The sequence below is a fragment of the Acanthaster planci genome, linkage group LG08, assembly GCF_054643075.1.
Source record: "Acanthaster planci isolate LZ-2023a linkage group LG08, COTS_SCS, whole genome shotgun sequence".
NCBI classification, from domain to species: Eukaryota; Metazoa; Echinodermata; class Asteroidea; order Valvatida; family Acanthasteridae; genus Acanthaster; species Acanthaster planci.
Window position 1 is genome coordinate 19,182,302 of NC_141784.1, and position 17,103 is coordinate 19,199,404.

The 17,103-nt window shown below is 44.9% G+C and overlaps 1 protein-coding gene across 1 annotated transcript in view; it reads right to left on the bottom strand.

Moving 5' to 3' along the window:
* Positions 1–948: 948 nt before the first annotated feature.
* LOC110974603 (macrophage mannose receptor 1-like) overlaps positions 949–17,103 on the bottom strand; it is a 38,854-nt gene continuing 22,699 nt past the window's right edge. The window contains exons 26-42 of the mRNA XM_087140135.1: positions 16,728–16,936; positions 16,067–16,194; positions 15,447–15,505; positions 14,899–15,075; positions 14,167–14,202; positions 13,488–13,660; positions 12,475–12,542; positions 11,793–11,902; positions 10,515–10,781; positions 9,750–9,901; positions 8,934–9,033; positions 8,236–8,516; positions 7,514–7,685; positions 6,515–6,769; positions 5,803–5,982; positions 5,441–5,500; positions 949–2,250 (exon numbers count right to left, since the gene is read on the bottom strand). Of these exons, the coding sequence (XP_086996261.1) occupies positions 2,012–2,250; positions 5,441–5,500; positions 5,803–5,982; positions 6,515–6,769; positions 7,514–7,685; positions 8,236–8,516; positions 8,934–9,033; positions 9,750–9,901; positions 10,515–10,781; positions 11,793–11,902; positions 12,475–12,542; positions 13,488–13,660; positions 14,167–14,202; positions 14,899–15,075; positions 15,447–15,505; positions 16,067–16,194; positions 16,728–16,936 (2,666 nt within the window). The 3' untranslated portion in view covers positions 949–2,011. The remainder of the gene's footprint in view (positions 2,251–5,440; positions 5,501–5,802; positions 5,983–6,514; positions 6,770–7,513; positions 7,686–8,235; positions 8,517–8,933; positions 9,034–9,749; positions 9,902–10,514; positions 10,782–11,792; positions 11,903–12,474; positions 12,543–13,487; positions 13,661–14,166; positions 14,203–14,898; positions 15,076–15,446; positions 15,506–16,066; positions 16,195–16,727; positions 16,937–17,103) is intronic.

The following is a 17,103-nucleotide window of genomic DNA, read 5'->3' on the forward strand; positions in this document are numbered from 1 at the left end:
TTAATATGCTGAGTGCTATACCGAAAATTAGCCCTTTTTGGGGGGTAAACAACACCTAAAGCACACTTTGCTATGGGAGGACACCGCTAATAGGTCATGTGACTTAGTGGGCGTAATCGGTCTTTAGAGATAGGAAGATAAGTTGGGAAGTTTTGTGTAGCTCAGTCAGTGTTTTAGTGTATATAGATCGTTAGGTGCATGAGAAATCCCTTTTTTTAAGAAAGTAACTCTAAACTAAGAGCATTCCCGTTCCATTCAGAAGAATCTTTAACTTTTCATAAATGCTTTGTGTTAGGATCACGGTGCATTTTCCCTGAATGGGGAAGCCTGTCTTTATTTAGGGATGTACATGTACTAGATCGGGCTAGTGTTTCCATCGTGGAGAACATGATGGAAGGTTACCATTCATTTTGAAATGTTCAATTGTGATCATGGTGCATCCCTTAAGGCTGCTTCAGAATTGGGTGTCTTGTGGCTTTGGCTTTGACTTTTTTGCCTTTGAAATGCAAACAGTTAATAGCCAGAGCCGCAGACGGCATTTGCCCATTTTGGATGTAGCCTCTTTGCGTTTTCAGGGAAGACTGTATATTCACCAGCCGGTGTTTTCTTGGATCGAACTTTCCAAGTGTTGCAACGTTTCAAAATGAGCCTCGGTTTAGAAATACTGTGCCGTGCTGGATATTTATGGAGTACGGGAACAGGAGCTGTGTTGCAACTGTCTCTGAATGGAAAGCTCCGAGACTTCAGATTGCTACTGCTGTTGTTGGTATCCCAAAGTGCCTTAAGCATGTACAGTATGTTGTCCTCAGTTGTAGTGCAAAGCTGCCTTTAAAATAACTTGGCTCTTGCCAGATACTAACACACTCGTCGATGAGTCGATTCAGCCAATTTGGAATCAGCTTGCATATTTACATGTAAAAATTGCAGGGAGCTTTTGTTAATGCCACATTTATTTTTGTACTTGGAAACGTTTATTACCATTCAACATATTTATATTACCATCTCAGTATTTGTGTTTTTTACTGCCTAAATGTTAATAATAAAAAAGGTTCTTGTCTTCATGTCTATATCCTGTTTGCATGGCTTGTCGCCAAAAAAAAACCTTCAAAAAGGTTTTTTTTTTAATTTGATCAAAGGTGCTGCAAGAGACATGCAGACATGATGGAGTTTGAGTACATTTTTCAACAATGCTTCATCCATTTGATTTTTATTAGTTTACTCATTGGCCTTTGAGAATCATGGCCCTGGAAAATATAATTTGCTCAGGGATTTACATTGCTGGATTTGTTTATTGATGCATTTGACAAACACAAACGACTCTACCGAGCCCATCTTGAAAGTTAATTTTGTCAGTCCTCAGTTCTGGAAATGATGGTCTTTCAATGAGAGGAACACGTTCAAATCCCAGACAGGTGTAACAGTTGTTTATAGTGATTAGAAAAGATTAAATTTTCACATTCGATGATCGCCCAGTCATTTTCCATTATCTCTTAACATTTTTCTTTGCCCGAGACAGCCAGATGATTCTCAATGAATCAAACAATAAAAATTACAGGACACTTTCAAAACTATTTAACAGCAAGCATGACTAAAAAAAAAAATTTTTAATACACATTCAGTAATTACAAACTTTCTACTAAAGAAAAACAAAGAAATGAACAATTCCACACTGACTGTCAATTGATATCATTCATATTAGGTGGCAAATTTTATGTTCTCTTGTAATCAGTGCTCGGCTACAACATTGCAAGTATTATAAATTAATGCAGTTATTTTTGAAAGTACATCCTACTATACAAAGAAACGGGGTTTATGTATTAAAATGATGGGATACAAATCTTTGGCAAATCATCAGAATTCCATAATTTGCTGAATATAATACCCAAGTTTTCGAAGAGCAGCCTGTGAGATGTTAATCTGTGTGTGGGAGTAATCTCAAGTGTTTCAACCACTAAAAACCAACAAAAAAAAGTGGAACTGTTAGAATTGCATGAAGGTCAACAGGTCAGCATCAAGCACTTGATGCATCCGCTGGTTCTTTGCTGACCTCAGACGGCTCGGGGTACTTGATCTGTCCTCCGGAGGTGGAGTACAGCACATTGTCGAATCCCGGAGCTGTGAGGTCGCCAGCTTGGGCGGGGCCCTTTTGGGCTCGGTTGCGGGTCACCAAGAAGAACACTGCAATGAAGACGAGGAGGACAGCCACCAGGACGCCGAGAACGATGCCAACGATAGCACCAGCTTTGAGACCTGTGGCAAGGGAAGAGGAAAATGAAGGGGAAGGAGCTAAGTAATGCAGGTCAATGAAGACTGGACAGAAACACAGAGTAGAGTGAGGTAATGCAGGACGGAAGAGAGATCAAAAGAAGACAGTGCAGCGAGCAAAAGTGAAGGCTGGTTGTAGTAAGTTTTACAGTGGTTGCAAGACCACAGAATGGATGCCCAGTCATCCTGGCTGCGGTTTACATTTGGAGCTGAGTGCCAGCAGTCAGTTCTGAAGATTGCTGGCAAAATTACTCCTAAGTTCAAATGACTGCTTTGACATGGTCTCTGACCTGATTTTTAAAGTCAGTGTACACCATTGTAAAATCTTGGAAAAACAAATCTCACCAAACGAATTTCACAAAAAATCAAGAGGAAGTACATGGGCTGCGCTTTCAGTGTTCAAAATGAGCAGTGCTTTTCTTGATATTTCTCCAGGCAGAAAAAAAATGAAACAAGGCAATGGAATGATACGCAGAGAAACAGTTCCCTAAATTGGCCAATTAAAAATTCCAGCAAATGGTGTATACCACAGTTAATAGTAACACATAATTTAAAATTAGCTGATGGTCAAAAAGCAACTGGTGCTTTAAAGTGGCAGGCAGTTCAAAAGTGGCAGGTGGTTCAAAAGTGGCAGGCGGGTCAAAAGTGGCAGGCGGTCAAAAGTGGCACTCTGGTCAAAAGTGGCAGGCGGTTCAGAAGTGCCAGGCGGTTCAAAAGTGCCAGGCGGTTCAAAAGTGCCAGGCGGTCAAAAGTGCCAGGCGGGTCAAAAGTGCCAGGCGGTTCAAAAGTGGCACTCGGGTCAAAAGTGGCAGGCGGGTCAAAAGTGCCAGGCGGTTCAAAAGTGCCAGGCGGTTCAAAAGTGGCTGGCGGGTCAAAAGTGCCAGGCGGTTCAGAAGTGCCAGGCGGGTCAAAAGTGCCAGGCAGTTCAAAAGTGCCAGGCGGTTCAAAAGTGCCAGGCGGTTCAGAAGTGCCAGGCGGTTCAAAAGTGCCAGGAGGTAAAAAGTGGCTGGCGGGTCAAAAGTGCAAAGCGGTTCAGAAGTGCCAGGTGGTTCAAAAGTGCCAGGCGGGTCAAAAGTGCAAGGCGGTTCAAAAGTGCCAGGCGGTTCAAAAGTGCCAGGCGGTTCAAAAGTGCCAGGCGGGTCAAAAGTGCCAGGCGGCTCAGAAGTGCCAGGCGGTTCAAAAGTGCCAGGAGGTAAAAAGTGGCTGGCGGGTCAAAAGTGCCAGGTGGTTCAAAAGTGCCAGGCGGGTCAAAAGTGCCAGGAGGTAAAAAGTGGCTGGCGGGTCAAAAGTGCAAGGCGGTTCAGAAGTGCCAGGCGGTTCAAAAGTGGCTGGCGGTTCAAAAGTGCCAGGCGGTTCAAAAGTGGCTGGCGGGTCAAAAGTGCCAGGCGGTTCAAAAGTGCCAGGCGGTCAAAAGTGGCTGGCGGGTCAAAAGTGCCAGGCGGTTCAGAAGTGCCAGGCGGTCAAAAGTGGCAGGCGGTTCAAAGGTGGCTGGCGGGTCAAAAGTGCCAGGTGGTTCAAAAGTGCCAGGCGGTCAAAAGTGGCTGGCGGGTCAAAAGTGCAAGGCGGTTCAGAAGTGCCAGCCGGTTCAAAAGTGGCTGGCGGGTCAAAAGTGCCAGGCGATTCAGAAGTACCAGGCGGTTCAAAAGTGCCAGGCGGTTCAAAAGTGCCAGGCGGTTCAAAAGTGCCAGGCGGTCAAAAGTGGCTGGCGGGTCAAAAGTGCAAGGCGGTTCAGAAGTACCAGCCGGTTCAAAAGTGGCTGGCGGGTCAAAAGTGCCAGGCAGTTCAAAAGTGCCAGGCGGTTCAAAAGTGCCAGGCGGTCAAAAGTGGCTGGCGGGTCAGAAGTGCCAGGCGGTTCAAAAGTAGCAGGCGGGTCAAAAGTGCCAGCCGGTTCAAAAGTGGCTGGCGGGTCAAAAGTGCCAGGCGGGTCAAAAGTGCCAGCCGGTTCAAAAGTGGCTGGCGGGTCAAAAGTGCCAGGCGGTTCAAAAGTGCCAGGCGGTTCAAAAGTGCAAGGCGGTTCAAAAGTGCCAGGCGGTTCAGAAGTGCCAGGCGGTTCAAAAGTGCCAGGCGGTTCAAAAGTGCCAGGAGGTAAAAAGTGGCTGGCGGGTCAAAAGTGCCAGGCGGTTCAGAAGTGCCAGGCGGTTCAAAAGTGCCAGGCGGTTCAAAAGTGCCAGGCGGTCAAAAGTGGCTGGCGGGTCAAAAGTGCCAGGCGGTTCAAAAGTGCCAGGCGGTTCAGAAGTGCCAGGCGGTTCAAAAGTGCAAGGCGGGTCAAAAGTGCAAGGCGGGTCAAAAGTGCCAGGCGGTCAAAAGTGGCTGGCGGGTCAAAAGTGCAAGGCGGTTCAGAAGTACCAGCCGGTTCAAAAGTGCAAGGCGGTTCAAAAGTGCCAGGCGGTCAAAAGTGGCTGGCGGGTCAAAAGTGCCAGGCGGTTCAGAAGTGCCAGGCGGTTCAAAAGTGCCAGGCGGTCAAAAGTGGCAGGCGGTTCAAAGGTGGCTGGCGGGTCAAAAGTGCCAGGCGGTTCAAAAGTGCCAGGCGGTTCAAAAGTGGCTGGCGGGTCAAAAGTGCCAGGCGGTTCAAAAGTGCCAGGCGGTTCAAAAGTGGCAGGCGGGTCAAAAGTGGCAGGCGGGTCAAAAGTGGCAGGCGGGTCAAAAGTGCCAGGCGGTTCAAAAGTGGCTGGCGGGTCAAAAGTGCCAGGCAGTTCAAAAGTGCCAGGCGGTTCAAAAGTGGCACTCGGGTCAAAAGTGGCAGGCGGTTCAATAGTGCCAGGCGCGTCAAAAGTGCCAGGCAGTTCAGAAGTTGCTGGTTGTGTAAAAGCAGCTGATGGTCACAAAGTAAATACAGTCAGTTACAAACAATGAATACACATTTTGTGCAAAAAGCAGCAAAATGGTTGATGGCACTCAACGACTGTGCGTCTTGAACAGCACTACAACACTACCAGCACCTGCACAGATCGTACCCGAGCTGGCAGGCCATGGGTCACGACCATTTCACAAAACAGTGCCAGCCAGCTGTCCCACCTCCATGACAGACTTCATCTCCAAAATCAGTCCCCCACTGTATGTCTAAAGTGTTCCAATTAAACTGTAATATTTTGTGGTGGTTTTAAACACAGATGAAGACGGAGACGAAGCCGAGTGTTGGGAAACAGCCCAAGAAAATGTCAGAATGCAAACATACCTGAATATGGCTGTTTGGTTGGAGGAAAGGGCCCGGTCGGGAGGGGAGTTGTTGCATTAACTGCCACAAGAGTGAAAGAAAAAAAGACATGGACATAATCCTCAAAGATGCGTATTAAACACACAAGTCACTTTCACTGTTAAAGAGTGTCGGTATCTAGTGTTAGGTCGAGATCAGAGCTTCCGTCAGCAAAAAATCAACCAAGATAGAGCCAGGCAACTTTGCTGCATAACTTTAATGCTGGATGCAAAGGAGCTTAATCTAACAGTAAACAATACAAACAATTCCTCCCTCCCCCCACTCAAAACAGAAACACACAAAAACACCAACAAACTGACAAGAGGAGGAACTAAACTGCATACATATTTTGAGCTTCTTGCAGATGTACGTCTTCAGCTGGTTACAGTCTACATCGTTCCACTCGCCGACGTCCGTGTACATCTCCACACAGTTCTCGTGCTCTCCATTCCATGTCATGGTAGGCTCACCGCTGTGCCAGTTCACATAGTTGACAGGCTCGAAATCCAACCACTTAAAAGCACCTATTGGAGGCAGAGAATTCACGCAGGAGGTAATCATTTCAAGGAAACATGAACTCACATAAGGGTCAGTGATGGAGAAAGATGGGGCCGACACTTAAATGGATTTGATGCCATTTGCCATAAGGAACCTTTTGTTTGTGCCCATTCCAATGAAAATCTGTCATGCCAGCTCCAAGGTGTACCTCTGTGCCTGAACAAGTGGACGTTGGCATTCAGGGATGTCATCATGAGACACAAAGGACCATCTCTTAGTCTTGTCCTGGGCTCATAGTGATCAATGCCAGTCAGTGTACTCAACCATTCATTTGTTACTTGTATTATGACTCAAGCTGAGTAGAGATCAAGTCGTCATGAGTTCATCACTGAGTATCAACTCATAAGGATTTCAAATGAACTGTGACTTTGAAGCTAGCCCCATTAACATCTGAAAGCCATTGCACGTACATAAAAAAGTAAATACGGAATATGGATGCAGAGTAAAATGGGCAGAAATTGTGACAGAGAATTGATGTAATTTCCTAAAAACACCCACCTTTGTCTGATCGATACAACCCCAACCAAGTGGCGTCCGTCCGGATGGCCCGCATATTCTCCTGAACAAACTTGTTTTCCAATTTGGTGTGGATGGTGACCAGGTGGGCACCCATGTTGTTGCACTCGCGCTCTGCCTCGTACTCGGACACCAGTTCCTGCTCGGCTGGCTGGAAGTACAAGCAGTGACTGCCATAAGGCACCCAGTCAGCGGGGCAAAAGCCTTGTCGATCTGGGGGATGAGTCGGTTTGGGCGCTGGGAGAGAAGAAAATGACCAGGGGGAAACACTGAGACAGAACACTTGAAAAGTCTTTTGATTCGATTGTGTACAGATAATGTTTATCTGTGCGATGGTAAGAATTATTTCATGAGATGGCAGACTGATTGTTCCATTCCATGAGGTGAAGGCAGTGGAGTGGAACATTATGTCACCTCATGAAACTATTCTTTCCACTGCATGAATGAAACATTCCTGATTTCTTTTACATTTCTTTTACTTTTTTTCAAGTTTAGCGTAAAAGTACAATGTGAAGTTTTCTTGTTCCGAGCCACAACTAAAATCTGTATGGAAAGCTGTGAGTGTGATTACTGCACAAATGCACCCATTCCAATTGTATAACAGGTTTATTGAACGGCACCTTTGAATATACCAAACAAATCAATAACACGGGACAGACAACCCACCAATCAGATGACAGGGATATATGCAAGTGTTTGCATTGAAGGGTCCATTGATTGACACCATCACATCCAAATGAAAGCAGGGTAGTATCGAACAAAATAAGAACATTAATGGATTGCAAGGTATCGTTACCAATTTTGAGAACCTGTAATTTTGGAATTTTCAGGGAGGTTTTACAGTCTCTTTAAAGAAATGTATACAAAGATCAAAAGGCTTGTAAAGATTGAGGCAGTAATTCTACAGAGCCAACCAAACTCCAGTGGTTTCCCTCTAGAAGTCTATCTACCTTGCCTGGAAGATGATGATGATATGCTTACCGCGGGAGAATTTGCACATGCTCCCGTACTTGGCCTCGCATTTGGTGTCGTCCCACCTGCCATTGAAGGCCATGACCACGCAGCCCTCACCTTCGTCCATGCTTGGCTCGCTGGTGTCCCAGTTGGTGAAGAAGATGGGCCACTTGTCCTGCCAGCTGTACTCTCCCTTAGACTGCAGGAAAAATGGATAAGATGGATTACTTTGCAAGTGCACACCTGAGAGGATGTCCAGAAATTGGCCGGAGAAAGTCCAGATATTGGCTTAAGAAAGACATACGCCAGTTTTGGATAAGCAAGGCCTCAGGGGGTCAGACAGCCAATTTTTACCAAGGCAGACACTGAAACTGACGACCAGATAAGCACACTTGGGCCAAGTACAAATAGAAGGGAGCCCCTCGGATGTTAGAATGCCAAAGAGTATTGCTTATTCAGATCAGAAAAAACACCCACTGCTCCTATTTTGAGTGCATGTCACCGAATAGGAACAGTGGATTATGCCTTTGCACATTTTACTCTCAAGAACAGAACATGGCCAATCCCCACACAGAACTTGCACTGTTCTACAAAGGATATTTGAGGTGTTCCCTTTCATGACTATGGCTTATCGTATTAAATATTTCATATGTATCAATTTTAGGTTTAGTCAATTAATTTACACCCTTTCCGTTCATGTGTTTGTTCTGTTCTGCTTATTTCTTTTCTTCTGCCATCTGCGTTCTCACATCTCTATCAGTCAAGCCGATCCACAGAGGTTTCTCCACTGGAATGGAGCCATCATCATTGGCAGCTGCCTCCACCATGAGGCCTTCAGCGTAGGCTGCTTCCCAGGGGCTATTCAGGCTGGCCAGGGTCGCCTGACTGCCCAGACCCTGGCAGGCCTTGACGGCATCACTGTAGATCACCGGCTCGGGCCGTATCTGGAAGCAGCTGTCCTCGTCAGGCCAGTAGGTGTACCCAATGCCGCAGGGATTGAGGGGGAATTGGGGCGGAGGATACTTAGGATCTGAAATCAGAAGGAAAAGTAACCATTTGACCATCCTAGCTTTGATCTCAGTCCTGGGGTTTGGGTTCCACACATTCCTTGACTCTGGGAATTCTGCCGTAGTACCCAGCTATCTGTTTGGTGGGGAGGGTTTTTGGTTCAAAGCTGCAAGTCGGTAGCATTCAAGCATGTGCAATACTTCCTGTCACAACAACATTTTCAGGCAAGGCCTAAAATGGAATTCTGGAAAGCTTTAAATGAGACTATGCAATATTTACTGTCCAAACAAATCGGTCATCTGCTGATCAACTGATCATGTCAGTAGCCAGTTATTACAAGTTATTTTTTTTGGGGGGGGGAAGAGATGTGCACAGGGAAGACAGGTGTGCTACGACACCCACCCAGCCCCTCCCTAGTCATTTGGACAAACAGCTCTACCTGGTTTACTCTGGCAGACGTAACCATTCTTAACATCACAGCTCTGGTCGTTCCATTGGCCTGCAGAATTCCAGTAATTGTACATTTCTACGCAGTCTTCCTGCAAGAACAAAGAGAAACCCTAACTGGAGTGGAACTGCTCTCGGTCGGTGTCAGGTGTGGCTCTGTAAATGATACACATGCAGGGGCACCAGGGAGGGGCCATTTTGTTTTGCTTACCCCAGTTACCGGTTTTGCAAGGTTCTGTGGACTAGCCCCCACCCCTTGTCCATGGCCCCACCCTCAAGGTCGCCATCTGCCTCTGAGTGCCAACTTGTGCAAACTGATGTGAAGAAACCCTTAAACGTCTCTTTGCATTTCAGGAGTTTCTCATTCAAAAGAATGGAATTTGAAGTCCGCTGACCCAATGCTCTACATGTTGTGGGTGAGTTTGGAGGGGTGTGGCTGCTGATGGACCTTCCCCTTGTTGCATAAGCAGTGGCCACGCCCCTCCACTCTTACTGATTCACTAGGAATCCCATTACCCTGTAGTTATGTGATAAAGAAGATGGGAGATAGCCAACAGAAACATACAATTTATGGGCTTTTAAAACAAACAGGACTGAGATTTGGTGGGGGGGGTTGAAGTTCACACAGACAAAAATGAAAAGCCTTAAGTAATTAACAACTAAGAGTCTCTATAGATGGTTACTTTAGGAAAGGAAAGTTGGAATGATCCCCCCCTCCTCATTAAGATGAAGGAGGGGAAATGAGCAGACAGGGGAGGCAGAGCCAGACGTAGGGGCAAGGATGCCAACATCAACACGAACAAGTTACCTCTCCGCCGGACTCATTGGGCTCTCCCCAGTTCCAGTTGGTATAGTCCACCATGGTTCCGTCCACCCACTTGAACTGACCATTGGTCGTAATGTCGCTCAAACCAATCCAGGTGCGGAAGTTGTACTCCTCAAGGAAACTAGTCAATCTTGCTACGAATTTTTTTAAAGACATAAAAGAAAGAACCGACTGACTTGGAGAAAAGATATGTGTTTGTTTTTTGGGAAGGATGGATCTAGTTTGAGTTAAGGTTCCTCTAGACAGGATTTGTAACCAGCAGGGAGGTTGCTGTTTGGGAAAGCTACTATGAAAACCAAATTGAATTTATACAATTAGAGTCTGTCTAACTGAAAGAAACTTTGTTTACGTTTTTGCTCGGAATAACATTATGCAGGAGGGCTGTTTCTTATGGTGACCACTATCTTTACAGGAAAGGGTACAAGTGGCTAAAAAGGGAGACGGACCAGATCCCACAAGATGCATCTTTAAGCTCTTTTCCCCCCAGTCATTTAAGTTTAGTTTAAATTAGAAAGGAAAGGAAAGAGGCCTTGTTTTTAGTGTTCCCTGCTCATGATCAAAGAGTTACAGGGGTCAAACTTCTCCATCCAAGAGCATTTAAATAAGGACAGGCTTTAGTGCGGAAGCACCCTGCAATGTACTGGCATCTTATAGCAGAGGAGGCGGCAGAAATATTCTCAGTGGTTTCCTGCCTGGGAGACTTGAGATGAACACCAGTACCCATAATGAAAAGACTGGCGCTGGTACCTTGCACTGCCTGGGAGTGAATTGTGGCCAGTTCGCCACCGGGGATCTTCTTGCACTCCTGGCTGGCATTGCGCCATGGCAGTCTGCTGTCGGGCTCCTTCCCAAAGAAGGTGTAGCAGCGATTGAGGAATTTGACGGAGTTCTGGGGACAGTAGCCCGTGGGTGCGGGGGTGGGTTTGTGGGTGATGGGCACCACCGCATCGGTGGCCTTCTTGCAGATGAAATTGCGCGGCGTGCCACAGTTCTGGTCGTTCCAGTTACCCCCACCTGGGAAGATAGGAGACAATTTTGAAAGCAAAGATCAGAACATGTCTCTCTTATTTTTTCCTTCTTGAGTTAAATCTTGATGTTCCTATTAAGAATTAAATTTTCAACATGGAAACCCTTACCTGCTGTGCTCGGGCAATGTCTCAAAAGTTGAAATATTCTGTTCCTGCTAGAACAATCCTTTGGGGGAACACTTTGTTTTCCAGTTGGGAATGTGCTGTACTCCTATTACTGGGACAGGTTGCACTGAAAAAGCATGCTGGTATGTAGAATCTGTTCCCAGTTGGGATCCCAACTTGTTCCAACATTGTTATAAGCAGGAAAGGCTGCTGTTTCCTGTTAGAGTCATTAATGTTCTTGTTGGAACCTTCAGTGGCATTCCAACTATCAAGATGCTCCCTAACCCTGAAAGTGATGGCCGTCATTGTTCTAAGTCGCATCACTGTCTTTAATCCTAAAACCTCGAAACTAAAATGAGTGACAGGTACATGTAATTTTTGTCAAATATGTCATACTTCCAAATGACTCGAACAGATTCAAACAGCCTCCTGTAAGTCACTGTCACTTGTTTTACGGTCTGGTTCAAGATTTATAAAATTTTAGGACAGGACTTCTGTATAAGAAATCAGGAACTTTGAGGAACCGAGGGAATATCTGTTAGAGTTGTGGGGTCAGTTTTCAGTAAAATCTAAAACAGTTTGCTAAATTGAAAAGAGTCACCTGGTCTGTTGCATGAAAAGAAATATTTTTCCCCTCAGCTTGATTGCATTTTTTTATCATTTCCTTCCCAAAATAAAAATTCTTTATTGCCTCCATATAACACCAAGTGGCATATCCAGCAAGGGCCTGTCTATTTCTTGAAGGGATCGAAAGCACCAACAATCACCAACGACTACCGGTAATCACTCATATTTCTACCGACACAAGGGAATGCGTGTGCCATCCTCAAGAGCTGCAACTTTCAGAAAGACACATTTTGAGCGGAATTATTTCCCAATCGGATCAACTGACTTTGGTCATCTCGGCGAGGGTACATCTCTACGCATTCCTCCTCGCCGTTGGAATCATTGGGCTCTCCGTTCACCCAGGCATCATAGTCAAGTGATGTGTTGTCCGACCACCTAAATAATAAAAAAAAAACCCAATAAAACAACCATTCTTCACTCTGCACTCAAATCAGGTAGGAAGTTTCATGAAGGTTGGATTCACAGCTGCATATCATGGCGGGGTGATAAACCAAGTGTTGGACAACCACTGCACTCCTCAAATTCATTGAAATAATAAGACCCAAACAGAGAAATGAAATCATATTTTTTTGGAGAAATAACATTTACCCAATTTTTTAGGGAAGGATTTAATAAATTATGAGAAACTAAGGGTATAAGTTTCGGGCGCTTCATGGCCAATTTTCATGCTAATTTCATAGCAATGGTAAGTATTTGAGCCTTGCTGTACTGAGACAAAGTACAAGTTACTTTGATGTGGGCGACTGTGCCTCCAAATTTTTCGTTGCCTCTTGAATTATTTCATAAGCCCTGGGCACAATGCTTACTGAGCTTATCAGAAAATCCATCCCCAATCACAGACCACAAAAACATATATTCCCAATGTTCACGCTCACTTTGGAGGTAAGTCCATCATTTCTGGGGGTTTAAATTTTAGACAGCTGAGTGATATAATACAGTGTATCTACCTGTAGATGCCGTCTTTGCCAAACTCGCGCAGGCCAATCCAAAAGTCTCCTCGGTTTTGCCCGCTGACCTGTAGGAAGGAGAGAGAGGAGGGGGGTAGTATGGGAAAGCGTGGAGACGTGTGGTCTAATGGTTGCTGTTTGTAACTGCCAAACATAGGATGGGGAGGTTCGAATCCAGTACACGTAGCTGGTTACATGCTGGGACCTTTGGTATGTCATCTCTGCCTCTTCTCCATCCGTGGGTGTAAATAGGCTATTTTGTAGGCTAAGATCTTTATGTTTGATTACCCGTTTGTGCCTGAAATCATGACAGCATCAAGCAGTGGACTCCCTAGGAAGCTGAGAGGGTTTGGGGAATATTTCTGGGTTTGATGAGCAGGGTTACTGATGATGTTACACCTTGAGCACCAGTTACGCTAGATGTGTGTAATTTATAAATACTCCTTATTTTTAGCACGTGTTGGAAAGCTCCTCAAAAGAGAGTGAAACGAATATCAATTTCACTCCTGCCTACATTTGTTATTACCCATTTTGTATATGAATTCGGAAGTCACCAAGGCCACGTTTGAGGTAGGAGTTATGAAAGAGTTTTCAGTAGTGCATACCAAAAGGAACCATAAACATTTTTACCCACATAATGTCTGTTCTTTTCACAGTGCCAAACTGTCATACATTGAAACAAAGAGTTCAGTTGGCTCTTTCCAAGTGCAAACTACAGCAAATTTCAGTCGTGAAAAAAGGCAGCTTTCAGACTTAATTTTGTGGGATCGAATCACAAAATGACCAGCGGCACATCTGGGGAGGGAGGAAGGATGCAAGTTCACCCCGACATGTTGCTCATAAATGTTGCCCATACATTAATGTACTGCAAGGCTTATCAAGTTTCTTATTCCAGACACACAGTATGACAATCTAATCTTTCCAAAAATTTAGGTTCTAAAACTGCTGTTCTAGAACCGCTGTTCCAGAACTGCTTTTAGGAAATGCTAAGAGGACCAGGTCCTACATCTTACCACATTGTAGAGGAAATCCTGCTCGTTCTGATCATGAACAGAGGTTAAGTGACCCCCTAGCTGGTGGCAATAATCCTCAGCCTCTGACCAGCCCCGCTGGGTTCCTCCTGGGCTGAAGAAGTAGCAGTAGTTGTTGAAGAGGAGAAGGCTGTCGTTGGTAGGGCATTTTGGATCTGGCATAAAAAAGACGCGTTGAAATCATTACTGTGTATATTCCATCACAAGATCATACAGTCATTGAAATTTTGTATTTTCCAAAGCTCATGTTGAAGGGTTGGGATAAATATCAGTGATGTAGGCGAGCCCTGTTCACAAGACAAGATCATCACAACATCCCGCGAGATCATCACAGACTTCCAGTTTGAATTCAAGTCACAAATTATTCAAATGAATTGCAACTGAAGCATTCCTTTGTCACTCTTCACCCTGCTGCTTGTGTCTTGTCTGGTAGCGGTCTCTCCTCCAACACTGGATCAGATTTTGAAACTCTCAATAACCCAACTTAGGCCTACAAGCCTTTTCATGGACTTTGATTTGCTGCGAGAATGCTTAATATGTTTCACACTAAGCTTAGTAAAAGTACATTTCAACAATAACATATGCTTTGAAGCACGCATGGTCACGGTTTGTAACAGTGTTTCTAAAATTTAATTTCAGTTGAAGTGCAACCACAACTCACATGTGACTGGAGGGAGGGTAGTGGCTGGCATCTGACCTGATGGAATTCAATAAAAATTAAAAACAACATCCAACAACCGATTCTAGATATAAAAAAACTGCCTTAGTTTCTGACACTGTGAAGGTTTAACTAAGGTAACTTTGTCACTTTGTAGGGATATTTGTCACTACAATGCTTTGTTGTTTGAAAACTTTGAAAACAAACGTGTGAACTCGATAAAAAAAATGTGCACTGTTTTACTTTTGGCTGGTTTTGATTTCTAGTCATTGCTTTATTAAAAGCACCACCAAAGCCTTTCAATCTGAGATCTCACACTCTCAGGTCTGTACTTCTCTCCAGATGTTTCGGGCTTTAAGAAAATTCTTGTCAAATTGATTTGGTTGACGGAAAAGGAAAAGGAAGACACGTAGAACAACCTGCATCATATGTATATCCGAAATATTTATACTTTATTCTATCAAAGACATCACATTCACATTGAAGAGACATGATATGGGAAGTTGGAAATCAAATTACAGAAGAATTGATGAAATAAAGTATAAATACTTAGGATACGCATACGACTCACATAGTTCTGGGTCCTCTTTTTACGTCTACCAGATAAGTTTGGCAAGCTATGTCCATAATGGATAGCAGTCTGATTTTCGAGAAGAGCCCCAGAGATTTTCTCACAGAGGGAAATCTAAAGACCAATTTTAACAGCGAGGGTGAACCTGAAATAATCTGCCTCACCCTTGGGTAGTATACACAAGGCATTTCGTTTGTGGCCATAGCACGGTATGTCATTCCATCCGTGACCGTTGAAGAACATTTCTGTGCAGTCTTCACCGCTTCCCGCATCGTTGGGCTCCTTGGGATTTTGGTGCCAGTTCTCCCACTGCACCAGGCTCCCGTCTATCCACTCAAAAGCTGATGAAAAAAATGGCAGGCAGATCAACAAATTTCCCATGAATGCGGGTTCAAAACACTGCTCCGGCTATCAAATTTACTTGAGGAACTGAAAGATGATAAAATATCTGGACCCTAAGGAAACTTTCAAACAGGACGTGGAGTTGGAAGAATGTAATCAGCTTAACAGCTTCAAGACTTTTGGAGATAAAGAGAAACAGGGCCAAAGAGGACTATGCCTCATTTTGAGAGCGAACACACAGGCTGAGAAATGAGTTTGCATAGCTACAATAACCCTTTCTGCCTTGCTGGACAAAAAAATGCCCAATCTTTCCCGTAAAAGTAGCCCATGGTCCAGAGCTTTGGCTGTGGGCTATTACTTCAAACACTACCTCCTTCTGCTTTGGAGTCATGGAAGCCAATCCAGTAGGCTTCATCAGTGTCTCCATTGCTGCAAAACAGAACCAAAGACGAGCACAACATTACAAGTTGTGCAAAATGAGTGGGTATTGGGTACCCTGCATGAACTGAAGAACGAAACATGCCCACACAATGCGGGTTTGGATTAAGGCCAGGTCTACACAAGGGTTCTACTCATTGAAAAAAAAGAACAATTTCAGAGGCATTTTATGGATAGAGCAGCAGCAAAATGGAGAAGAAACGGGAACCACAAAAAAAACACAGCATAAAAGTGATCTCTGTACAACAAAAGAAGAGTGTATTTCTGAACTGCACTAATGCCACAGAATGTCCTCATTGCAATGTACTTTGCTTGCCCAGACACTGTAGGGATGGACCTTAACAAAGGGTCAAATATGAAGTATCACTGTATATGCTGTGTTTGAAGTTGATATATGATGTACTGAATGTTGGATAGGAGGAGGGCGTAAGGTCTTGAAAAGGGGTTTAGTGAGGGACTGCCTGGGCCATGGAGGGTGCAGCTTAGTGGGAGGGTGGCTTAATTAGGCTGCTCAAACTTTTGTGGCCGGGTAGCTCCATATTGCACACTTACGCCGCAATGACCTGCTGGACAAAGTGGTCCTCTTCTGCTTTGGAGTGAAAGCTGGCCAGGTGGCCTCCCAAATTGCCACAGAAGTCCTCGGAATCCCAGAAATTCAACTTGGGGTTCAGATTGAAGGCCTGACAGAGTAGACAGATACAAAATATGAGGTTGGAAAATGAGTTCATTTAAAAGAGCGACATGTTTACGTGGCTCCAACAGACTGAGGTGAAAGTTCTCTTGGGGGGCACCCAGGGGTGCACTTTTTTCAAGGGGTGCTGGAAGGAAATGAACTTCCATATGTGCAAACGTTGTGACCATTTCCAAAGGGGGCGGGGTGACACATGACTCCTACATCCTCTCACTCCCCTCATATATAGTTACATCAATGTTTTTGTACTTCCCCCGAGTGACAAAAAACTTAGTGAATGTCATTCTTTTTAAAAATTTTATTTCCAGATCCAGGGGGGTGGGTAGGAGGAGGGCCAACAGGATCGAGCCTTCCCCAAGTTCTCCCCCACCCCCAAAAAAATTTAAAGTTGGCTCTAGATCCACCCTTGGCCCTTCACAATGAATTGACATGTTACTGACAACTTCCCCTATCAACAGACGCTTAGTGAGACCTCCGTGCCTTTCCCAACAAACCCTCTACTGACGATTTTTCTACACATACCTTGGTGCAGTGAGACCCATAACCAATCCAGCCCGGTGCACAGTTGTCATTGGTTGGTGTAGTCTGCACTCCACTCGTGGGCTTGACCGTCGGAACATCCCCCTTGGCCTTCTCGCAGATATATAAACTGCTTGTGTTGCAAGAAGCCACGTACCACAGGCCAGCAGCGTTACCGGGGCTGGCATAAACACAGGAACCCTTCGACCCATCTGTAACCATCAAGACGAACCGAATACACCCATCTCATCAAACTGACTATCTGAGTGGAAGGGAGATGTAAATGCCAAATGTGCCAAACTTGAACTTTGCTGTGAAGAATCAATCCCCTAACCGTAAATAAATTTTGAAGACAAGCACTGACGTAGGTGCCTCTTCA